The sequence below is a fragment of the Caenorhabditis briggsae genome (genome assembly GCF_000004555.2).
Source record: "Caenorhabditis briggsae complete genome, chrIV, whole genome shotgun sequence".
NCBI classification, from domain to species: Eukaryota; Metazoa; Nematoda; class Chromadorea; order Rhabditida; family Rhabditidae; genus Caenorhabditis; species Caenorhabditis briggsae.
In genome coordinates this window covers 2,585,660-2,606,134 of record NC_013487.2, presented here as the reverse complement: position 1 = coordinate 2,606,134, position 20,475 = coordinate 2,585,660, and the positions used below count along the sequence as shown (strand labels likewise).

General features: G+C 39.5%; 3 protein-coding genes across 3 annotated transcripts; 1 reads left to right on the top strand and 2 right to left on the bottom strand.

The window, feature by feature from the left end:
* Positions 1 to 7,291: 7,291 nt before the first annotated feature.
* Positions 7,292 to 9,271, top strand: CBG18769 (the record flags this gene model as incomplete). Its single annotated transcript, XM_002632688.2, has 3 exons — positions 7,292 to 7,315; positions 8,629 to 8,639; positions 8,704 to 9,271. The coding sequence occupies 3 exons, from the start codon at positions 7,292 to 7,294 to the stop codon at positions 9,269 to 9,271; spliced, it is 603 nt and encodes a 200-aa protein (XP_002632734.2).
* Positions 9,272 to 10,516: 1,245 nt separating this feature from the next.
* On the bottom strand, positions 10,517 to 18,376 carry Cbr-lst-4 (the record flags this gene model as incomplete). Its single annotated transcript, XM_045244923.1, has 9 exons — positions 10,517 to 10,750; positions 11,013 to 11,179; positions 11,916 to 11,993; positions 12,040 to 12,143; positions 12,636 to 12,775; positions 12,910 to 13,104; positions 13,724 to 14,086; positions 17,228 to 17,455; positions 18,098 to 18,376. 9 exons carry the CDS (start codon positions 18,374 to 18,376, stop codon positions 10,517 to 10,519), a joined length of 1,788 nt encoding a protein of 595 aa, XP_045096575.1.
* A 1,060-nt stretch (positions 18,377 to 19,436) lies between these two features.
* On the bottom strand, positions 19,437 to 20,143 carry CBG18766 (the record flags this gene model as incomplete). Its single annotated transcript, XM_002632685.2, has 2 exons — positions 19,437 to 19,649; positions 20,048 to 20,143. 2 exons carry the CDS (start codon positions 20,141 to 20,143, stop codon positions 19,437 to 19,439), a joined length of 309 nt encoding a protein of 102 aa, XP_002632731.2.
* Positions 20,144 to 20,475: the final 332 nt, after the last annotated feature.

The window sequence follows — 20,475 nt, the reverse complement described above, 5'->3', positions numbered from 1 at the left end:
TGATCAATTTCTATTGAGAATTTGACACGATGAGGGAATTGAACCATCAGCATGAAAGTCTTATTTCTCAATAAATACTGCAGTCTTTGTTACAGTATTTGTTTAAACCATTTATCTGAATAATCCCTAAACGGGAAATTCGTATACTTTTGTGGACCTTGTTACAGTAATCTTCACAAAAAGAAATATAGAATTTTAACTTGATCTATAGGGAAAGAACAACCACTGGATTCGCATGTAGAAGTTAAAATTACTAGGTTCTTGCTACAGTAATATTTTTTGCCGAATTTCAGATTGTGATAAGTAACACACGAGAGACTCATTGACTTAGTAACAGTAATCTTTACAGCTCTCACAATCAATTCTGATTTGCCTATTCTTGGAAAATGCAAATTTTGAAATGTTGAATTTTTTTTGGTTTCAAGATTTTCATATTTTTTCGAAATTGAATTTTGCACTAATTTTCTTGGCTACTCATAGCCCTTTTTCTCAATTGCCCTTTTCCTGTAAGAATCGGCTAAAATCAGTAAGCTGAAACCAAAAAAATTGTATCTCTGTTTTGTTTTTAAGTGGGACTGCAAAGTTATTGGTTAAAGTTATTAGTTACATTTTAAAGCTCATGCGATCGCTAAGATTACGCTTGCAACCGCGTAGCTTATCCGGTACAATAATAGACGATCTACAAAATACTTTTTTTCTGTTCCAGATACCTAATATCTGACTGATTGATTTTTACTAAAGTATTATCAATTCGTCTATTATATCCCCATATTCCATACCAGGTACAGAACTAATACGCTATCTCCTTCCTCCCGAAAAAAGATATCATCTCCTTTTTTCTGTACACACATAATCGGGATCAGTCACTCATAGACACAGGGGGATACGCACTAATCGGATTGATATGACCTTGTGATAAGGAGAAGAGACAGTTCGGGAAAAGGAAGATCCTGTACTAACCACTGCCAGGAAGATCGAGGGGGGGGGTGTTTAGGTATGGAGGATGAATGAAAATGATGGAATCGAAAAATTGGATTGGGGAACTTGAGGGAAATTTTGGGACTAGATGAAACAGTTGAAGAAATGTGTTTCGTATTAAACAAGGTAAAATCTTTAAACAATTAGTGAAAAAATAAAACAGTAAAAATTTTCTAGCTATTTCTTTGAATTGTCATTGTTTGCTTATAAGAGTTCTGAACTTACACACCAGATATTTAAAGAGCCCGTTGAGTTACGCGGTCACTGAAGGAGTACGGTAGCTATCGAAACAGAGTCGGAGCAAAACGCACACTCTAGCAATTGAGTCCACCTAGTATTCCATCGGAAGCGATGAGCCAAATATGGAAAGCTAACATAAACACAAGATGGAACCGGAAAATTTAACTTGCAAAAAATTTAACTTGAGCACAATTATCTTGGTTTCTACAAAAGATATCTAAAATAGGTCAACTGATAACATGTTGGTGATAACATGACAAATATTTTATCAGTTGACACATTTTTTATATCTTTCACGGGAACTGAGATAATTGCACTGCAGCTGAATCAAAAATGAGAAAATCTAGGATATTTTAATGGCACGGTGAAACAGTGGAAAATGTAGTGGATAAATTGAAAACCAACTTAAAGTCGAAAATTTAAAAAAAATGGCTCAAGTTTGGTGGCTCATCCCACTCATCACCACTTTAGAATCATTGGATTACTGTAGCAGTAAATTTTCGAATGCTCCAGGCGTAAGTATTGTTATTGCATCTTCGGAAAGTGCGTGAATCATGATTTTCGTCTTTCATGATGTTCGTAACATTTTTGAAGAAAAACATCATGAAAAAAATGGAAGTCAAAAAATTGAAAGGTTACTGTAACACTAATCCGAGTAGCGCAAATATGTGAATTTGTTTTTGAAAAATGAATTGATAGTATATGTAATTTCGTAAAAAAAATCCCTAGGAAAATTTCGAATTTTCGAAAACACATTTTGCCAAAAAACAGGATCCCGAAAACAAATCTTGAAAAATCGAATTTTTGAAACCGCAGAGAATTTTCAAAGATTTTGGACTTTAGAATTTTAGAAAGGATCAGAAGCATGGGAACCTGAAAATCCAGAAAATCTTAAAGTAATAGGAAATTTACTATCCCAAAATTCGAAAATCTCGAGTTCTGGAAATTTAAAAGGATAAAATATTTTTTCAAAAATATTCAAGACCTCCGGGTTCTAAAAATCTGGAGCCTAAGAATCTAGAACACCCAGAATCTTTTAAAACGTCTAGATATCAAAAAGTGCTAGCAAAAACAGCTAGGAGACAATTCAAGGGTAGGAAAGCCACAGCAAAACTACCGCACTTCCTCTAATAGTAGCCCCTCTTAAGCCATCAACTTTGAGCTCAATCCTTCATTTAAGGAAATGAGGTAAATTGTTCAATTCATCGAAAAATGGACAAGCTCGCAGTTGGTGGTACGGTATATGAACTTTTCTATGTCCCTTTTAAGTCATAAGGAGAAACAGGGAATCTTTACGACTACTACCCCAAGGAATCCATAGATAAACAAAGTATACAAAAAGGGATATATAACCATCAGTACCATCAGCACGGAAAAACGCAGCGATGTGTATCCCGAAAGAAAAGGAATAAGAAGAAGGAGGCGAAGATTCGTATCTATCTTCCGGAGAAAGGGGGTCGCCGTCTAAAGGAGGGGGGGGTCGTATCTTTCTCCGAGAAACAGAAGTGACAAGGCCTTGACCGACTTACCTTCTTTCGTTTTGGAGGAGGCGGAGGAGAAAAGATATCTCTTCTTTTCTCCTTTTTGTACAACATTCCAATGGAATGTTGGCCTCGATTTCCTTTTCTAGGCCATGTTAGTACTGTGTTTTTGGTTGATTTGGGGAGAAGGGAAAGTGACTAAGGGAGATTGAAAGGGCAAATCCTTGTTTCGGGAATGGTCATCGAGGAAACTTGAGAAGAAGCTAAATCTAGTTGTGTGATGAAACGAACTTTAGAACTTGAGAATAAGGAGCAAATTGGGTGGAATGACATGGACATTGAAGCTTCAAAAAAGGCACTCGTGGCTTATAAGATCTGATCAAAATTTCAAGAGAATAACTGTGGATTTCTGATTAAAGGGGGTTTCCTTGGGTCGCTAAGTCTATCACTGAAAGAACGGCCTAATTAGTCCTCGGTCTTATGGATACGGTATGAAAATAGTAGCCCCTGGGGTTTTATTTGGTCATGAGCATGAGTTGTCCACCGTTAAGACCTTCCTTGGATTTGCCATGGTTACTGAACCTCTAAGCCTGGTGAAAGTGTAACGTGAAGTTTAACAAAATATTAAATTGTTAGTGAAACGGAAATTTTGAATTTCAGAAAAAAATCCTGTTTCCGATTTTCAATATTTTTTGGAGAATTTTTCAGGCAATTGGTACGATCATCTAACTGCCTTTTTTGAACTATGACCACATATTTGTGCTATTCGGATTACAGTAATCTTTCAATTTTTCGACTTACTGTATTCTCATAACGCTTCATCTTCAAAACGAAGGAAAATCAAGAAATGATAGTTTTTAGAATTTTGAGATTTATCGAAATGGATGTAGGATATCAATTGCAGAGTACTTACACCTGGATAATTTGCAAAACTACTGTTACAGTAATCCAATAATTTTAATTTGATGATAGTGTAACTAATAAGTAGTTGAACTAAGAAACTCATTTAGAAACTAACAATAAGATTTCATATTTTTCCAAAAATAATTTTCGAAAATTCTGGAAAAAATCCTGTTTCCGATTTTCAATATTTTTGGAGAATTTTTCACGGAATTGGTATGATTCATTTTTCAGCAATTACCACATATTTGCGCAATTCGGATTACTGTTACAGTAATCTTTCAATTTTTCGAATCACTGATTTCTCATAATTTTCATTTCCAAAACGGTTAAAAAATCAAGAAATTATAGTTTTTCGATTAATCAGATTTATTAAAATGAAAAGGAGATTAAATAACTGAGAACTTATATCTAGAAAATTTGAAAAATTGCTGTAACAGTAATCCAATAATTCTAATTTAATGATATTCTAGCTGATAACTGAGAGTCAGCTTTATGGATTTTTTTTCAAACTTTGATTACAGATCCATTTTTAATTCAGGCACCAAAGCGTTCACACGTATTTAGCCACTAAACTTTCAACTGTTTTACCTTATCACTAAAGTTTTTCCCACTTCTGCTTTTTGATATAGATAATACTTGGTTCTGTGTAGCCCTTTTGAGCTCAATTACCTCGTTCCCTTTAAGGGTTATTCAAAATTTATCAACTGATAAAATCTTTATCATAATATCACCAACATTTTACTGGTTGAACACTTTTTGATATCTGTTACGGGAACCGAGATAGCTTCGGTCAAGGTTTGAGGTAAGAAATCTTGGCCAAGTTTTGGTCAGAGGTTGCCCAATAACGGATACATGGCGTATCAAAGGATATTACAGAAATATTCCAAATTTAAGTAACTTCATTCTAGATAACAATCGAAATTAACTATTTTCACATATTTTCAAAGCATATGGAGTCATCGTATTATATTTGATCATAATCTATAAGACTTTATGATTTTGATGGATCTGTAATTATTTCATAAGGATAATAAAATTTTCATAATCTTGCTTTTTTTTTTATTCTGAGGTGGCACAAGAAACAATCACATGAACTTGGTATTCATCAAATTTCTGCATGAAATGAAACGGTAAATATTGGAAACTTGTGAAATGCCAAGAATATGAAATTGAGCCCTATCTTTCGTTTTCCCTATGAGAATTTTAAACTTGCATAATGATATAACACATTTCATAACTTATAAACATTAATTTAAAATTATTAATGTTTCTCGATTCTTATAGTTTTTGTGTGGATAATTGATTTATTTAGTGAGTTTAATTCGGAGCCAATCTTTATCGGAACATTTTTTGTTGTAAAGGAACAATTTAAATCGGTACAAAATAAACAAAAACACAATTCCGTCTTTACAAAAAATTCAAAATTCAAAAAGAAACATTTTATGCTTCATCCAGATCATATTATGTTTCTTTTATCACTGAATCGATTCTTTTTGAGATCTTGTTAGCACCAGCCAGTTCTTTTCGAGACTGTTGAGAACCCTTTGAACATGTAATAGAAAAACATCTTGACTTTGAGACAATTTATCTGGGTTCCTGTGAGAGATATCAAAAAGTGGTCAACTGGCAATACATTTAGCATAAAATTCGAAATATTTGGTTAGCTGACCATTTTGGATATCTCTTACAGAAAATGAGATAAATTTGGAAAAGAAAACTCTTCGATTAAGTTACTCGGGTGCGGGGTTGTAACTTCTGGTCGGAAGTTGAGGGGGTTCGGCTTTTGGTCGGATCTTGGTCAGATTTTGGTCGGTATTATGAAGCGTTGCGTGCATGCGACGCGTGCTTCACTCATTTTTGTTTATCTTTTGGAAACTGTTTTTTTACCGTTTTACCTAAAAACGTTCTTTTTTATTTTTTAGCTTATTTTTTTAAAGTTTTTTTTTTCAGAAAAATAGTATTTTTTTCCCCAAAAATCAAATTTTGGAAAGTGTTTTCAAATATGTTTTTTTCTGACAGAACACATTCTAAAAATCAAAACAATCAAGAATTTTTCTTCATTTAAGAACATCTAATTTTGGATTTTTTGTTTTCGGAATGTGTTCTATCAGAAAAAGTATGTTTGAAACCCCTAAAATTATTTTTGAAGTCTGAAATTCATCCATTCGCCTGCGTCACCACAGCTTCGAATCGGTTTCGAAATGACTGTTTTCGAAAAAGCTGGGAGAAGAATCGAAAAGTAAACCAGATATATTTCTATATTCTGAACTAAAAATAAATTTTTTTCCGATTTCAGGCAGCGACACGTAAACGTACTTCTCGACACCTTTCTCCACACCCAAGTCAACCCAAAAAGAGGATCTTCGATAACTTCAAAATGTAATGTTATAAATTTTGTTCGTTTTCTTGTATTTAAAAAAAAGGTATTTTTAATGTTGATTGTTGATACCGAGTGCAGTGTTTCTTTTAAAAATAATGAATAGTGCGAACCGAAGACGGACCCTGCTGTAATGAGGTCAGAAGTTGGTCGGAAGTTTGCCGGATCTTGGTCGGCTTTAGTAGCGGTCTTGTCCATAATACGACCAAGCAGCGCCCTGAAGCCGACCAACTTCCGACCAGAAGTTGCCGGCGACACCCGAGTAACTATGCAAACAAGATAAAACAGGTTTAACATCTTATAGAAACATAAAATTTTAGAACTTTTATATTTTTGTGTCGAAGTTTTTTTTGGAAAAAAATAGTTACCCTTTATGGTTTTTTCAGTTGACCACTTTTTGATATCTTTCACAGGAACTGAGGTATTTTGGATCAATGTTGACGTTTTTGGGTTATTCTATTATATTGTTTACGGTATATTAACAACTACTAATGTAAGATTTGAACATTACCTATTAACTTTTATTAATTGAATGAATCTGTAATTATCGACGATACAATTTTCGACTTTTCATAAAGTAAAACTTTCAGGATCTTATTGTAGACTCAAAAATAATAATAAGAAAGTCAAATAGATGATACACAAATTATGTTAAGCTTCTAGATTTATCTTGGAAAAACTACTAGTGGTTTCATTTAGCTTAAAGGAGGCGAGACAGCAAATATTTCGAGGGACAGTTCGGGGGACGAAATCGCGCCGCGATTATGTAGATCATCGGTCGGCAGGCGCCTTCGCGCCCCCGTAGCTCAGCCGGTAGCGGCGCTGTACCCCTAAGCTGCCTGTCATGAGTTCAACAGCAGTTATCTCGATTCTTGTAAAAGATTTCAAAAAACTGTCAACTGATAAAATGTTAATGATAATATCACCTACATTTTATTAATTGACCGTTTTTTGATATCTTTCACATGAACCGAGATAAATTTGGTCAATGTTTAAGGTAACAAATTTTCTACAAGTTTTGGTCAGAAGTAGCCGAAAAACGGGTATACATATAGTGGGTTATGACAGAGAAAGTTCAGTTCAATTATGCAAACATAACAATCGAAGTCAACCATTTTCACATGCTGAAGATAGAGAAGAGGAATTATATTTGAAAATTATCTATTGGCTTTTACGAATATAATGAATCTGTAATAGTTTCATGACAATTGTAAAGCTCTGAAGAATCTAGTTTTTTTCCTTTTTTCCTATAGCACTTCAAGTATTGCACATCTTCATTCGTACTTGATTTCATTAGTTCTTTGAAACTGCAATGAATTTTTCATTGAAACTTCAGGTATAACACACGAGCTGACTCCTCAAAAGATCATCTTTGAAAATATTTTGAAAGTTGGAAAAATCGCCTGTTTCATATATTTCCGTTTTTACCAGTTTAATTTTGTTGAACTACTTCCGCAATATGTGAGTTTTTGATTTCTTATTAGGACTTATGAAAAAACTTTTATTATACGTTCAAACAATCTCATCAAGTGAAGGTTATACAATAAAGACATCAAGGCTGCTTAGGCCAAACTTGCAGCGCTAGCAATATCTCCATTTTATTGGCTGCCCATACTCCGTACTTTCCGAAGATAGATCCTATCGTTCCATCGCTTCTTATTAGATAACCAGCAGCTGGTGGGCCTTCGGCCAATGATAATAAGAACTTCAAATTGATTATAGAGAATTTTGTCAAACGCATTTAGTAGCATGGTACTTACACCTAGAAAATTTGGAGTTTCTTCGAATTCTAAAACTCTCAATTGAACGAACAAAAAATCCCGGTTTCATAATTTCTATATTTTCAGTTTGCTGTTTAGTGTTCTCATTAGGACTTTGTTGGATAGTTGTTTTCAAATTTGATGATTTTGGAGATATTTGTTTCAAAAAAAATTGTTTTGAAGTTTTTTCCTGTTTCCGATTTTCCATACATACATGGACCATACTTTTTGACAATTTTTCACAGAGTCAATAGGAAGTTTTGCTAATTTTTCAACTAATTGTAAGTTCACTAAATTTAAACTCAAAAAAATTTTTCGAATTACTGTTACAGTAACCTTTCAATTTTTCGACTTTCTAATTTTTCACAATCATCCTCCAAAAAAGATGCAAAGATCATAAAATGATCGTTTTTTCGCATTTTCAGGTATTGCAAAAATGAATACAGAAAATTCAATATCAGAGTACTTTGGAAAACTACTGCTACAGTAATTCAATTATTCTAATTTTATGAAAGTGTAGCTGAAAGCTTCAAAGCCACCATAGCCATTACTCTTTCCTTTATCCACTTATTTATATTCTAATTTTTACTATTTCACATCGGTCCTAAAATATCCTCCACTTTTAAATTTTCGATATTACTAATCTCTGGTTCCTGTTAGAGATTTCGAAGATCTGTCGGCTGATAAAACGTTTTTCTTAATATCACCTTCTTATAGTTGCAGATTTTTTAAATCTCTCATCATAAAAGCGACGTAAAAAAGCGAAAATCCTTGATGTCCCATTGACCTCTGGCAGATTGCTATAAAAGAATAGGGAAGTGGATGGAAGAATCAGTTCTCGCCTTTTGGGGGCTCCAGAGAAGGCGAGGGGGGGCCTTGAGGCTTTGAGCCTTGGCCTTGGCCTTTGGCCTTTGGCCTTTGGCCTTTGGGCCCTTTGGCCAAGGCCCAAAGCTAAAGTCCCAAGTCCCATAGCCCAAGTCCCAAGTCCAAGGGCCAAGTGTCCAAGGTTCCATATTCCCAGCCCATGCCCAATGCCCAAAAACCCAATGCCCAAGCCCAAGGCCCAAGTCCCAAGGCTCAAAGGCCCAAAGGCCCAAGGCCAAAGGCCCAAGGCCCAAAGGCCCGAAGGCCCGAAGGCCCGAAGGCCCAAGGGCCAACGCCCAAGGGCCAACGCCCAAGGCCCAAGGCCCAAGGCTCAAAGGCCCAAAGGCCCAAGGCCAAAGGTCCAAGGCCCAAGGTCCAAGGCCCAAGGCCCAAGGCCCAAAGGGCCAAAGGCCCAAATGCACAAAGGCCCAAGGCCCAAAGGCCCATGGCCCAAAAACCCAAAGGCCCAAGGCCCAAAGGCCCAAGGCCCAAGGCCCAAGGCCCAAGGCCCAAGGCCCAAGGCCCATGGCCCAAGGGCCCATGCCCATGGCCCAAGGCCCAAAGGCCCAAAGGCCCAAAGGCCCAAAGCCCAAAGGCCCAAGGCTCAAGGCCTCAAAGCCTCAAGGCCCCCCTCGCCTTCTCTGGAGCCCCGAAAAGGCGAGAACTGATTCTTCCCTCCACTTCCCTCTTCTTTTATAGCAATCTGCCAGAGGTCAATGGGACATCAAGGATTTTCGCTTTTTTACGTCGCTTTTATTTTTTTTTAAATAAATAGATTTTTTGTCACGTTTAAATAAAACTTGAATGTTTTTTTTTCTGAAATCTGTGAAACTCCTTGAAAAGACTGTCTATTTGAACCTAATCATCTCGTTTCTTGTTGGAGATATCGAAAAAGTGATAACGAATGAAATGTTTAAAATATTAAGGCAAACATTTTTGTTGTTAAAAGTTTTCTGATTTCTTTCACAGGAACCTTGGTCAAAGTTTACGGTTAAACGATACAACTCTCCCAAACCGTAAACTTTGAGCCAATTCATCTCGCTTCTGGTGAAATATATCAAAAAATGATACATTGACAAGATTTTTGTTATTACATCGAAAAATTTCGCCAGTTTACTACGTTTTGATATCGTTCACAGAAACCGAGATACATTGGCTCAAATTTAGAGGTGTCATTCTATTAGTGCGCTACACAAAACGTTTTGTCGAATTACTGTTACAGTAATCTTTCAATTTTTCGTTGTTCTAATTCGATTCAATCATTTGGTTCATATTGGCACACATTGGCACTAAAAATATCCTCCACCTTTGAGTTTCTGATATTTCTTTTAGTTGGAGAACAATTATCTCGATTCCTGTAAAAGGTTTCAAAAATCTTTCAACTGATAAAATGTTACTGATAACATAATAAACATTTTATCAGCTTCTCATATCTCTTATAGGAATCGAGATAGTTAAGCTCGAAGCCATTTTTACCATGGTGACCTAGAAAACCCATTTTTTTCAAAAGTTCGGCCACCATGTTTAAATGACTACTGCTGGAAGATTCTAGAGACTAAAACGTCCTAAATCCCAATGCTCATCACAATACTTCATACATATAAAAGAAAGGCGAATTCCATAGAGAAAGTACATAACATATAAAATTGGCATTTTTTTCGAGGAGGTTGTTTAGCGGAGTGGGGGAGAGGGAAAGAAGAATTATGGTACAAAATTTGTGGCGGTTGATTAAAAGGGAAAGGGATCAATTGATGGGAATATATCACGTTACACAGAAAGAGACGGTGAATCGCACAGATTAGACGAAAAAAGGGGGTTAGTGATAAGGCGAAAAAAATCTAATCAATTCAGGGATACAAAGGGAAAGCAAATAAATATTTTTTTATCAAACAAAATCGAACAATCAAAAATTATCAGTCATATCTAGCCGACAGTGCGCCCAGCTTGCTAGCGACATCCTGATAAAACGCGGCTTGTCTCTTCAAATAAGTGCCCATCGTGGATTTCAGATCCTCCACTTTTTCAGCAGTTTGATGCTGAATCTCGGCGATCACCGCGTAGCTCATCGCGTCGATTCGCTGCTTCATCTTCTCGGCTTCCATCGATGAGAGACGTCCCTCGCTTTCACGGAATTTTTGAAGGGCTTGCTGGAAAAGATTAGGATTGCTCAGCTTCAGCAGATACGGTAGCCAAAAGATACCAAATTGGAGCTCCATTATCTCGGCTCCTATAATAGATATCAAAAATCTGTCAACTGATAAAATATTGCTGATAAAATGATAAATAGTTTATCAGTTCACAATTTTCCTAAATTCTTGAAGGAGCCCAGATAATTAAGCTCAAAGTTGACGGTACGGTATCTCTGATGGATGGCTCTAAAATAATGCTCCTCGTTTTAAATTACAGTACCCTATGAACATGAATAATGTCTGGAACGTTCTGTACAGTCCCCTTGTACGAGTACAAATTCTCCAGCACCGGCTCCATGTCGTTTTTCGTGTGCGCGTCGAAAACTTGTCCAATCTCGTGATATTCCGATGCCGTGTGAGCGAGAGCGTCCGTCAGAAGGCGACTGGCTGAAGATGAGGCTTATTTGGGTAAGGAAAACTGTGGCCTAACTTTCACAAGTTAAGTTTTCTAGGCCATCATGACAAGATGGCCTAGAAAACGCACCAGATGAATATGAGACCGTTTCTATGCAATTTAACAGGATGACCTAACTTTCTCAACATGATTTTTCTAGGCCACCACTTCAAAATGACCTAGCATTGGTCTGATGTTCACCTGGAGTCTTTTCTTGGTCATTTCACCTTGCTGGCCTAGAAAATTCAACTTGCGAAAATTAGGCCATAATGTTAAAATGGCCTGAAAATAGCTTAACATACACCTGATGTGTTTCCTAAACCATTTTCTTTGGAGGCCTAGAAATCTCAAGTTGCAAAAGTTAGGCCACCATGTTAAATCGTCTAGAAATGACCTAATATAGACCTGGTGGCATTTCTAAGCTGTTTGAGCATGATGGCCTAACTTTTGCAAGCTCATTTTTCTAGGCCATCATCCTAAATTGACCTCGAAATGTCCTAAACTTCACCTGGGTTGTTTTCAAGGGCATTTTAACATGATGGCCTAACTTGTGGTATACGAGATTTCTAGGCCACCATATTAAAGTCGCCTAGAAACACACCAGATGCATGCCAAGCCATTCCTAGGCCATTTCAAGATGGCCTAGAAACCTCAACTTGCAAAAGTTAGGCCACCATGTTAAAATCGCCTAGAAGACACAAAAATCGCGATTTCCGGCTTAAAACCCACCAACAGTTTCATCGATCTCGAACGATTGCTGGAGCGTCTTGAACGCGCTGCCCATCTTTTGCCAGTTTTGTTTGACAGCTGAAAATTTGAAAATTCGAATTTTCGCGGGAAATTCAAATCTTACGTCCAGCGAACACCTTCTGGAACATGTTCATACGCTCTTGCATCACACGCATCGCCTCTTCCGACGTCTTCACACTTCGTTGGAATCGTTCCACTTGTTGGTCGCTGGAAAAATGCGATTTTTAACATTGTGGCCTAACTTTCGCATGTTGAGTTTTCTAGGCCACCATGGTAAAATCGCCTAAAAATCGTCTGACATACATTTTGAGTGATTTCTAGGTCATTTTAACACGGTGGCCTAACTTTTGCAAGTTGAGTTTTTTAGGCCACCATGTTAAAATGTCCTAGAAGTGCTCTGATAATGACTTGGTACGAGTTCTAGGCCTTTTCAGCATAGTGGCCTAGAAAATGTTACTTGAAAAAGTTAGGCCACCATGTTAAACTGGCCTAAAAATAGTCTGACATCAATGTAGTGTTTTCTAGGCCATTCGACATGATGGCCTAACTTTTGCAAGTTGAATTTTCTAGGCCATCGAGATTAAAATGTCCTAGAAAACATACCAGGTGGATATCAGGCCATTTTAGGCCATTCCAAAATGGTGGCCTAGAAAATTCAACTTTCAAAAGTTCGGCCATCATGATAAATACTAAACTTACACCGCGTTCGGGTCCAGTGGTTGCTGGGGTACGGTAATGCAGTTCAGGAAGCTTCCGCCAATGTACTCGTCCTTCTCGGCACGTCGTTTGCCGCTCTTCCAGTCCTTCTCGTCTGTACAGCTGATGAAGTGCAGCCAGACCTGCAAGAATTATCCATGGAGCGAGTTTGCGGTGCTGGTAGGGCTTATGCGCTCTACTGATTATTTTCAGTGTCAATAGAGCGATTTTGCTAATTCAAAGCTCCTAAAAAGTGGGCAATCAAATGCCAACTCACCTCGGACTGACTCAACACGGGATGCCTACAAATCTTGTTGACCCACAACTGAAGGATGTGCTTCCGATGATCGATGAGATCCTCCTCGTACCGTCCGGCGACTTGTTTCTCGGGTAGTGGGGGGATCGGGATGAAGATGTACTTGGCGGAGAGTTGCTCGTGGAGCCAGTCAAAGTGTTTGTAGCGACGGGACACCTGACACTGGTGGATGGTAAGGGATGGCTAGAGATGGTTTTGGAGGGTCCCAGAAGGTTCTAGAAGGTTCCAGAAGGTCTAAGAGCAACTAGGACCTTCTGAAACCTTCTAGATGGTTCTAGAAGAGTCACCTACCAGAGCATTCTAGACGGTTCTAGTACCTTCTAGAGCGTTCTGAAACATTCACGATCTTCCTAGAACATTCCGAAACCTCCTAAAGGATTTCAGAAAGTTCTAGAAGGTTCTAGAAGGCTCAAACTGTTCTTATGGATTCTAAATGATTCTAGATGGCTCCAGATGGTTTCAGAGGCTTACAGAATGCCTAGAAGGGTCAAAAGAGGACTCTGGAACCATCTAGGATCATTAAGAACAATCTAGGACCATCTAAAATGGTTCTAGATGGTTCCAGAGCGTTCTAGATAGTTCTAAATAGTTCTAGATGGCTCTAACTGGTTGAAGATGGTCCTAGATGGTTCTGGACCCTTCTAGAACATACTGAACGCTGATGCACAATAAGGAACGGCGCTAGATAATTCTAGAAACTTCTAGAACCCCCTAGGCCCTCCATGAACCTTCTAGAACCCTCTAGATTCTCCTAGAATCTCCCCACCCCACTTACCTGAATATTGGTCAAACTTGACGTGATCGAGTAGGCGATAAAACTCTTCAACCCCTTCAACTTCGACTCCTTCTTCGGCTTATCCACAACGCAAGTGTAGTACTGTTGAATGGGTTTCCACTGGATGATGCCCTGATTAATGACCACCTCATGACGTTCCGAAATCGGTGTGGACGTCTTCGAGTCGCCGATGACATAAGCTTCGACTCCGGACTTGACAAAGTTCGAGAAGCGATTGATGTTCTTGTTGACTTTGCTTGAGCCGCGGTCGGCTCCGTGTTCCGAGTGACTGCGGCTGAGGTCGCGGCGAGAGTTGGAGGCCAGAGAGGCGGTCGTGGTGGTGGCTGATGGACGCGAGGGTTCCTGGAACTAGGTCAAGTTGAGGATGGTTTCTGAGAGGATGGGGGCATGCAAAGAAGCATCGTGCAGAGAATTACAAGCAGTTCGATAAATTCTAAAGCTGAGCAATCTCACAGTCTTCACAGATAAAACCACAAGAACATTACGCCCGCAAGCGATTTGAAAGAGTCTAACGCTGAGCAATCGTAACTTAAAATGTATATGATCTTTAAGACCATCAGAATAATCCAAAAGCTGAGCAATCGAGTTCAAACATGGAATTCTGAACAAAACCCAAAATGTGGAGCTACAGTAGCTAACAGGATCTGCGAAATGACGCCTGAATCAACTACCGTATCACCTCTAAAAGAAGCACACACAAGCCTTCAACTTTGAGCTCAATTATCTCGCTTCCTATAAGAGCTATCAATAATTTGTCAACTGATAAATCACTTTCACTTTAAGATAAGCATTTTATCAGTTGGCAAAATTTTGATATCTATTATAGGAACCGAGATAATTGAGCTCAAAGTTGAAAGTTGCGGTGGGCTTCTGTTAGAGAGTACTGTAGTTGAATTAGGTCTCATTTTGTAGATCTAGCTGAGTAGCTGAGCTACTGCAGCTCTATATTTCACTCTATGATTCAAGCGGAAGTTCCAAGGGCTACGGTTACTGAGGAACAAGAATACCAACTACAAAAAACATCACAAGCTCCCAAGCTTGAACTGAATTAGGCTGACAGGCTACCATGGCGATCTTAACGATCTAATGAGTACGATAACTGAGGAGCCAACTACAAACTACAAAACGACGTCACGATCCCGAAGGCTCCGAACCTTGCTATTATCATGATGTCCAGAACGAAACGACGAACGACTGTGACTGTGTACACTACCACTTGTCGCCGATTTCTCTATACGTCGTCGGCAGGACCGCTCTTCGCTGGGGCGCCTCCGACGCGCGCTATCCTGTCGGGATAGCCGCTTTTTTGTCGAGTTCGCGGAGCCGACACTACCGTTTCGTATGGTATGGTCTGGAAACGAGACCGTAGCTCGGTTGGAACTACAAAATGGGCCTAAATTTGGGATTTTTGAAGCGTTGGCTTTTGCCCAAAAGCAGCTGATCAGTAGGGTCGATTTCGGGCTTAAATCGACCATACTTTTCAGGTGCCCTTCGCTCAAAAAGCCACCAACCAGAAACCTCCACATTTAGGCTCATTTTGTAGGGCACATCAAGCTCTACTCTCCAATTTTTGAATAGATCGAAAATTTTAAGTTTGAGCTGGCCTACTGTAGCCTAGGAGCCACAGTCTTGGACCAACCAAACGACAGTAACCCTCTCTGACCTTGCTGACTGCTTCTAGTCTCATCATCCGTCGACATGTCGGTCCGGGACCCACTGGCACGGTTGTAATGATTGGCGGAGACTAACGACGGGTCATGGACAGATAGGCGGTGTTCCTTGAAAAATGGACAATATTGGGATTTTAATTTCGGTAGGCGGTCGGTCGACCGCTAGACCATAAAATCCAAAACCAACCCAAGATGGCGAGAACGAGACGCTCGCCCGATGCACACCACGAATCGCGCTCAACGGAATCGGGCGGCTGTAGAAGAAGACGTCGGCATCGGACTGACGCAATCGACGCATCTCCTTCATAATTCGATATATGAAGAGAGATGACTAGAGGGGGTAGAAAGAATATATTGATGCCTAGAGTGTCTTCTGGAGTCACAACGTCTTCTAGAGATGATAGGGGGAGTCTTCTCCGGGAAGAGGGGGAAAAATGGCTCAAGAAGGCGCCGACAAGAAGAAAGAGAGAGGAACCAGAATCCTCTCAATAGCTGCAATCAAGGGGCGACGACGACGACGTCTTCTTCTTGGGTGCTTCTTGGGTTGGTTTTCGGGATTTCCTTTTCATTTTTTTAGTTTCGATTTTTTAGTTTTTTGGTGGCCTAGATAATTCAAGGGTCTAGGGCACGTTAGTTGACGAGCCTGTTGTGGCCGAGTTTTGCAAATTTTTAAGCCAAGTAACTCAAAAATGGGTAACGCCTACGTGGTCGAGTTTCGAACTTTTCTAGGCCACGTAAGCCACACAATTTGATGTGCCTACTGTGGCCTAGAAGCTGAAAACCAGCTGGCCGAGTTTTGCAAACTTCGAGGCCATGTAAGTCGTGAAAGATGTCGAGCCAACAGTGACCTAGAAACCAAAACCAGTTGGCCGAGTTTTTTGAAAATTTCTAGGCCACGTTAGTCGTACAAATCGGACGAGTTTTCTGTGGTCTAGAAGCCGGAATTCAGCTGGCCGAGTTTGAACGTTTCTAGGCCATGTTAGGGGTGCAAGTTGGACGAGCCTACTGTGGCCGAATTTCGAGCTCTACTAGGGCCAAGTAGTTCATAAAAATTGACGAGCCTACTGTGGCCTAGCAGCAGAAGACCAGCTGACCGATTTTTCCCCATTTCTAGGCCACGTTAGACGTAACAGCCAACGAGCTTAGTGTGACCGAGTTTTGCAATTTTCTTGGTCATGTAAGCCATACGGCTTGGCAAGCCTACCGTGGCCGAATTTTCCAATTTTCTAGGTCACGTTATTCGTACAATTGGACGAGCCTACTGTGGTCTAGAAGCCGAAAACCAGCTGGCCGAGTTTTGATCATTTCTAGGTCACAAATTTCCAAAAGTTTCCAATTTTTAAACCAAATTTACATTCTGAAACGTCGAGTGCTGCGCGCTGACTTGTAGATGGTCCAACGCGATAAAGCTGGCGGATCGACCGCGAGCGAATAGCATTTTTTGTAGGGGAATCTGAGTAGCTGACAAGAACAGAATAGAATGAAAAAAGACCCGACTCGGAGAGGCTTCAGAATTCTAAATGATTTTCGATTTTTTGGAGAAAACGAAGACGTCGTTTAGTTGAATAAAAAGCAGAAGACGTCGTGGAAGAAGGCGAAGACGTCGAAGAATAAAGAAGTGCTCCAACCGGAAGAGCGGGCATGTTGCGCTGTGCTTCCTTTATTTTCCCAAAAATTTAGGGTCCAAATTTTCAAATTTTCTCGATAAGAAGTGGAAAAAATAGGCAAAAAATTCGTGCACTAAAAAATCAAGAATTCAAAAAATAAGCCCCGCCCCCTCCCCAAGCCCCGCCCCCAAAAGCCCCTTCCTTACATGTTCCTCATCCTCATCGGACCACTCATCATCGAAATCGTCGTTGTTGGAAAGCGCCGGATACGAAGCACGTGGCACTTCTGGAAGTGACGTGGCAGATGGATGGGCGGCCGCTTGATAGGCTGGTGCCGCTGGCTCCGCCCCCCAATCGTCGTTGTAGTTTCGGGATGATGGGATGAAGCTGCTTGACGATTGTGGTGCCACTTGGGGTAGTGGTGGTGGGACGGTCTGGAAAAATGGGATTTTTTGGGTTTCTAGGCCAGACTGGAGTTTTCTAGGCCAGCTGAACTTTTTAGGCCATTGTTCATAACTCTATTAAAACCTGATAATTTTGAGCGATTCAAATTGTCAAAATGGCGCCAAAATCGATATATCAGCCTCCTAGCAGGACCCATTTAACTTGAGCCCATATATCTCGGCTTCTATCAGAGACATCAAAAATCTGTCAACTGACAAAATGCTAACCTTGTTATTAGCTACATTTTTTCAGTTGACGATTTCTTGATATCGTTAACAGAAAGCGAGATAATTGGGCTCAACGTTGGTTGGCAGTTTGGTTGGCAGTTTGGCTGATCGAGCTACAGTATCAGTTGAGCCAAGTTATCTTGCTTCCTGTTATTAATACCAAGAAACTGTCAACTGACAAAATGTTAATCATATTATCAGCTACATTTTACCAGTTGACCAATTTTCGATATCGTTAACAGGAAGCGATATAATTGGGTTCCAAATTTGAGGCTCAAAATCGATGGTTAGGGGGCTCTTCTATTAGAGGCTTAACGGTTTTTTCTAGAATACTTTTCTGGTCATTCTGCTTGTAGCTATGACCTAGAAGCTATAAGCTATGAACTAGCTAGCTTATCCTATTACATGTTTCCATCCTGCTCCTCCAGCAAGTTTAGGGCGATGCTCATCCTTCTGATGACGTGGCACCATCTCCTCCTCCTCCTCCATCAACGCTATCGGCATCGGCGCCCGCTTCTTCGGCGACGATGAGCTCTCCGCTGCTGGCTTGATCAGCGTACTACACGTATGACGTCGAAGCATCTGCTTCCGTCGTCGCTCCAGAAGCTGTCGATGCGCTTCGTCAGACGACTGACCGCCGGGATAGTTCTCCACGGCTTTGCGTAGCGACGAGGTGAACAGCATTGCGAGAATTTTACTGGAATGGAGCTAGAATAGCTGAGAAAGGGAGTAGACGAAAAAGAAGAAGACGTCGAAAATTCAGAATTCCAAAAGAAGCAGACCTAGATATTTCGGGCCGAAACATTCGGGTCGCCTAGGAGATCCGATTTTGGGAAATTTTGACATTCCAGAATATTCGAAAATGTTCAAATTGGTCAAATTTCAATGAAAAATTGAAGAAATTTCTGGAAAAATGGCATTTTTTCTCAGAGAAATTCCGGAAAAAAATTGCAGAAATCTCAGAAAATTCTAGAAAAATGGCTGAAAATGCCACGTGGAATTGGATTCAGAGTCTATTAACCTAAAAATTCAGAGTTCTTCGAGAATTTCGGCCCTTTTGCTAGATTTTTTGCCACGTGGCACATCGACTAACGACCGAAAATTTAAAAGGGCGGAGCCTGAAATAAGCTCCGCCCACCCTCAAATTTTCAGACGTGGCAAAAAAGCTAGCAAAAATCCAAAAATTCTCGAAACAACCTCAGAATTTTCAGGTTATAATAGACTCTGATTCCGATTCCACGTGGCATTTTCAGCCATTCTTTCAAGAATTTTCTGAGAAAAATTTCAAATTTTCCAGAAATTTCTGTTATTTTTCGATAAAATTAACCAGAATTTTTCGAATTTTCAGCGGAAAAAACGTGCGTTTCAATAGAAAAAATCTTGACGAAAATGTCTCAAATCGTTGTAGACGGGAAAAAAAACGGTGATTGTTTTCCATTTTTAGGTTTTTCTTTTAGGGGAGGATCCTTTTGGGTTATCCCATGGGACACCCTTCTCCCCAAAAAAAACCAATTTCAAAATAGTTTTTTCCCTTTCCCTTGCCTTTATGCTTCTTGTATTGTTGTTGGAACACAAGCGACAACTCAAAAGATGATGTTTTTATATGCATTTTTGAGTTATTCCTGATGGTTCCCTGTCGGCGGCGAGATGAGAGATCCAGAGAGAGTGTGGTGGAGGAGGAGAGACGCAGACAGAGAGCGAGAGAATGGAATTTCAATTTTTCAATCATTTCGCCGGACTCAATTTAGACGAGAAAGCCGGGATGGAAAAACAAGAAAACAAGAAGGAATTGGATTGGATTTTGTCTCTTTTTTCGATTTCGATTCTGCTGAAAATGAATTACCGGTGGAGGCTGGGCTCCGGCTCGTTGTGCTTGGTACGGAGTGACGTACGCTTCTGGGAAGAGCCCCACCGATCCACGAGCGTTTCGACCTTCCATCCAACCGCCGTCGATGCTCTGGAAGAGGATTTTTATAGGGGAAAGGGGATTTGGAGGGAAATTTGAATTTTTTGGGATTTTTGGGCAGAAAATTGGAAAAAAAAATGCTAAAAATCACAGTATTTTTTAAACTGAAAATTGGGAAAAAATCGAAAATTTTCAGCAAAATTTCACTGGATTTTATACGAAAAATGCTGAAATTTTGGAATTTTCCGCAAATTTTTCAGCAAAATTCACTGAATTTATTGTCAGAAAATTGACATTTTTCAGCGAAAATTGAAGAAAAACGATATTTTTGAAAAACACTTTTTCAAAAATCCGGCAGAAATTTTCGATTTGTGCGCCCTTTTTTTCAGATTTTTAGCTTAAAATTTGCCATTTTCTTCTCTTTTTGAATATTTAAAAAACCGCCGAACCTCTCGAATAACCGTGAGCACATCTCCAGCTCGTATACTAATTTCGCCGGAATTCGGCTGCGCATCAAAGTCGTATTCCGCCTTCACCTGCACCATTTTTTTGCTGCAAAATTTAACTTTTAGGCCAAAAATCAAGATTTTCTCGGAATTTATCATTAAAAAAGGCGAACAGGAATGGAGCGGAAAAAATCAATTAATCGCCGATAAAAAATTAAACAATGAGTCATAATATTGGAGGCAGACACAGGGAAAAAACTCGTGATGAGGAAGAATAATATGATGACGATGGACAGTGGAGGTGTCGAATTTCCAACTTTGGCGGGGAATATTGAATTTTAAAAATAAAATAATATATTTTTTCAGACAGAATTTTTGAAACATTTTTTCTTATCAGCTTCTGCAAACAATGATAATTTCAAAAGTTTGAT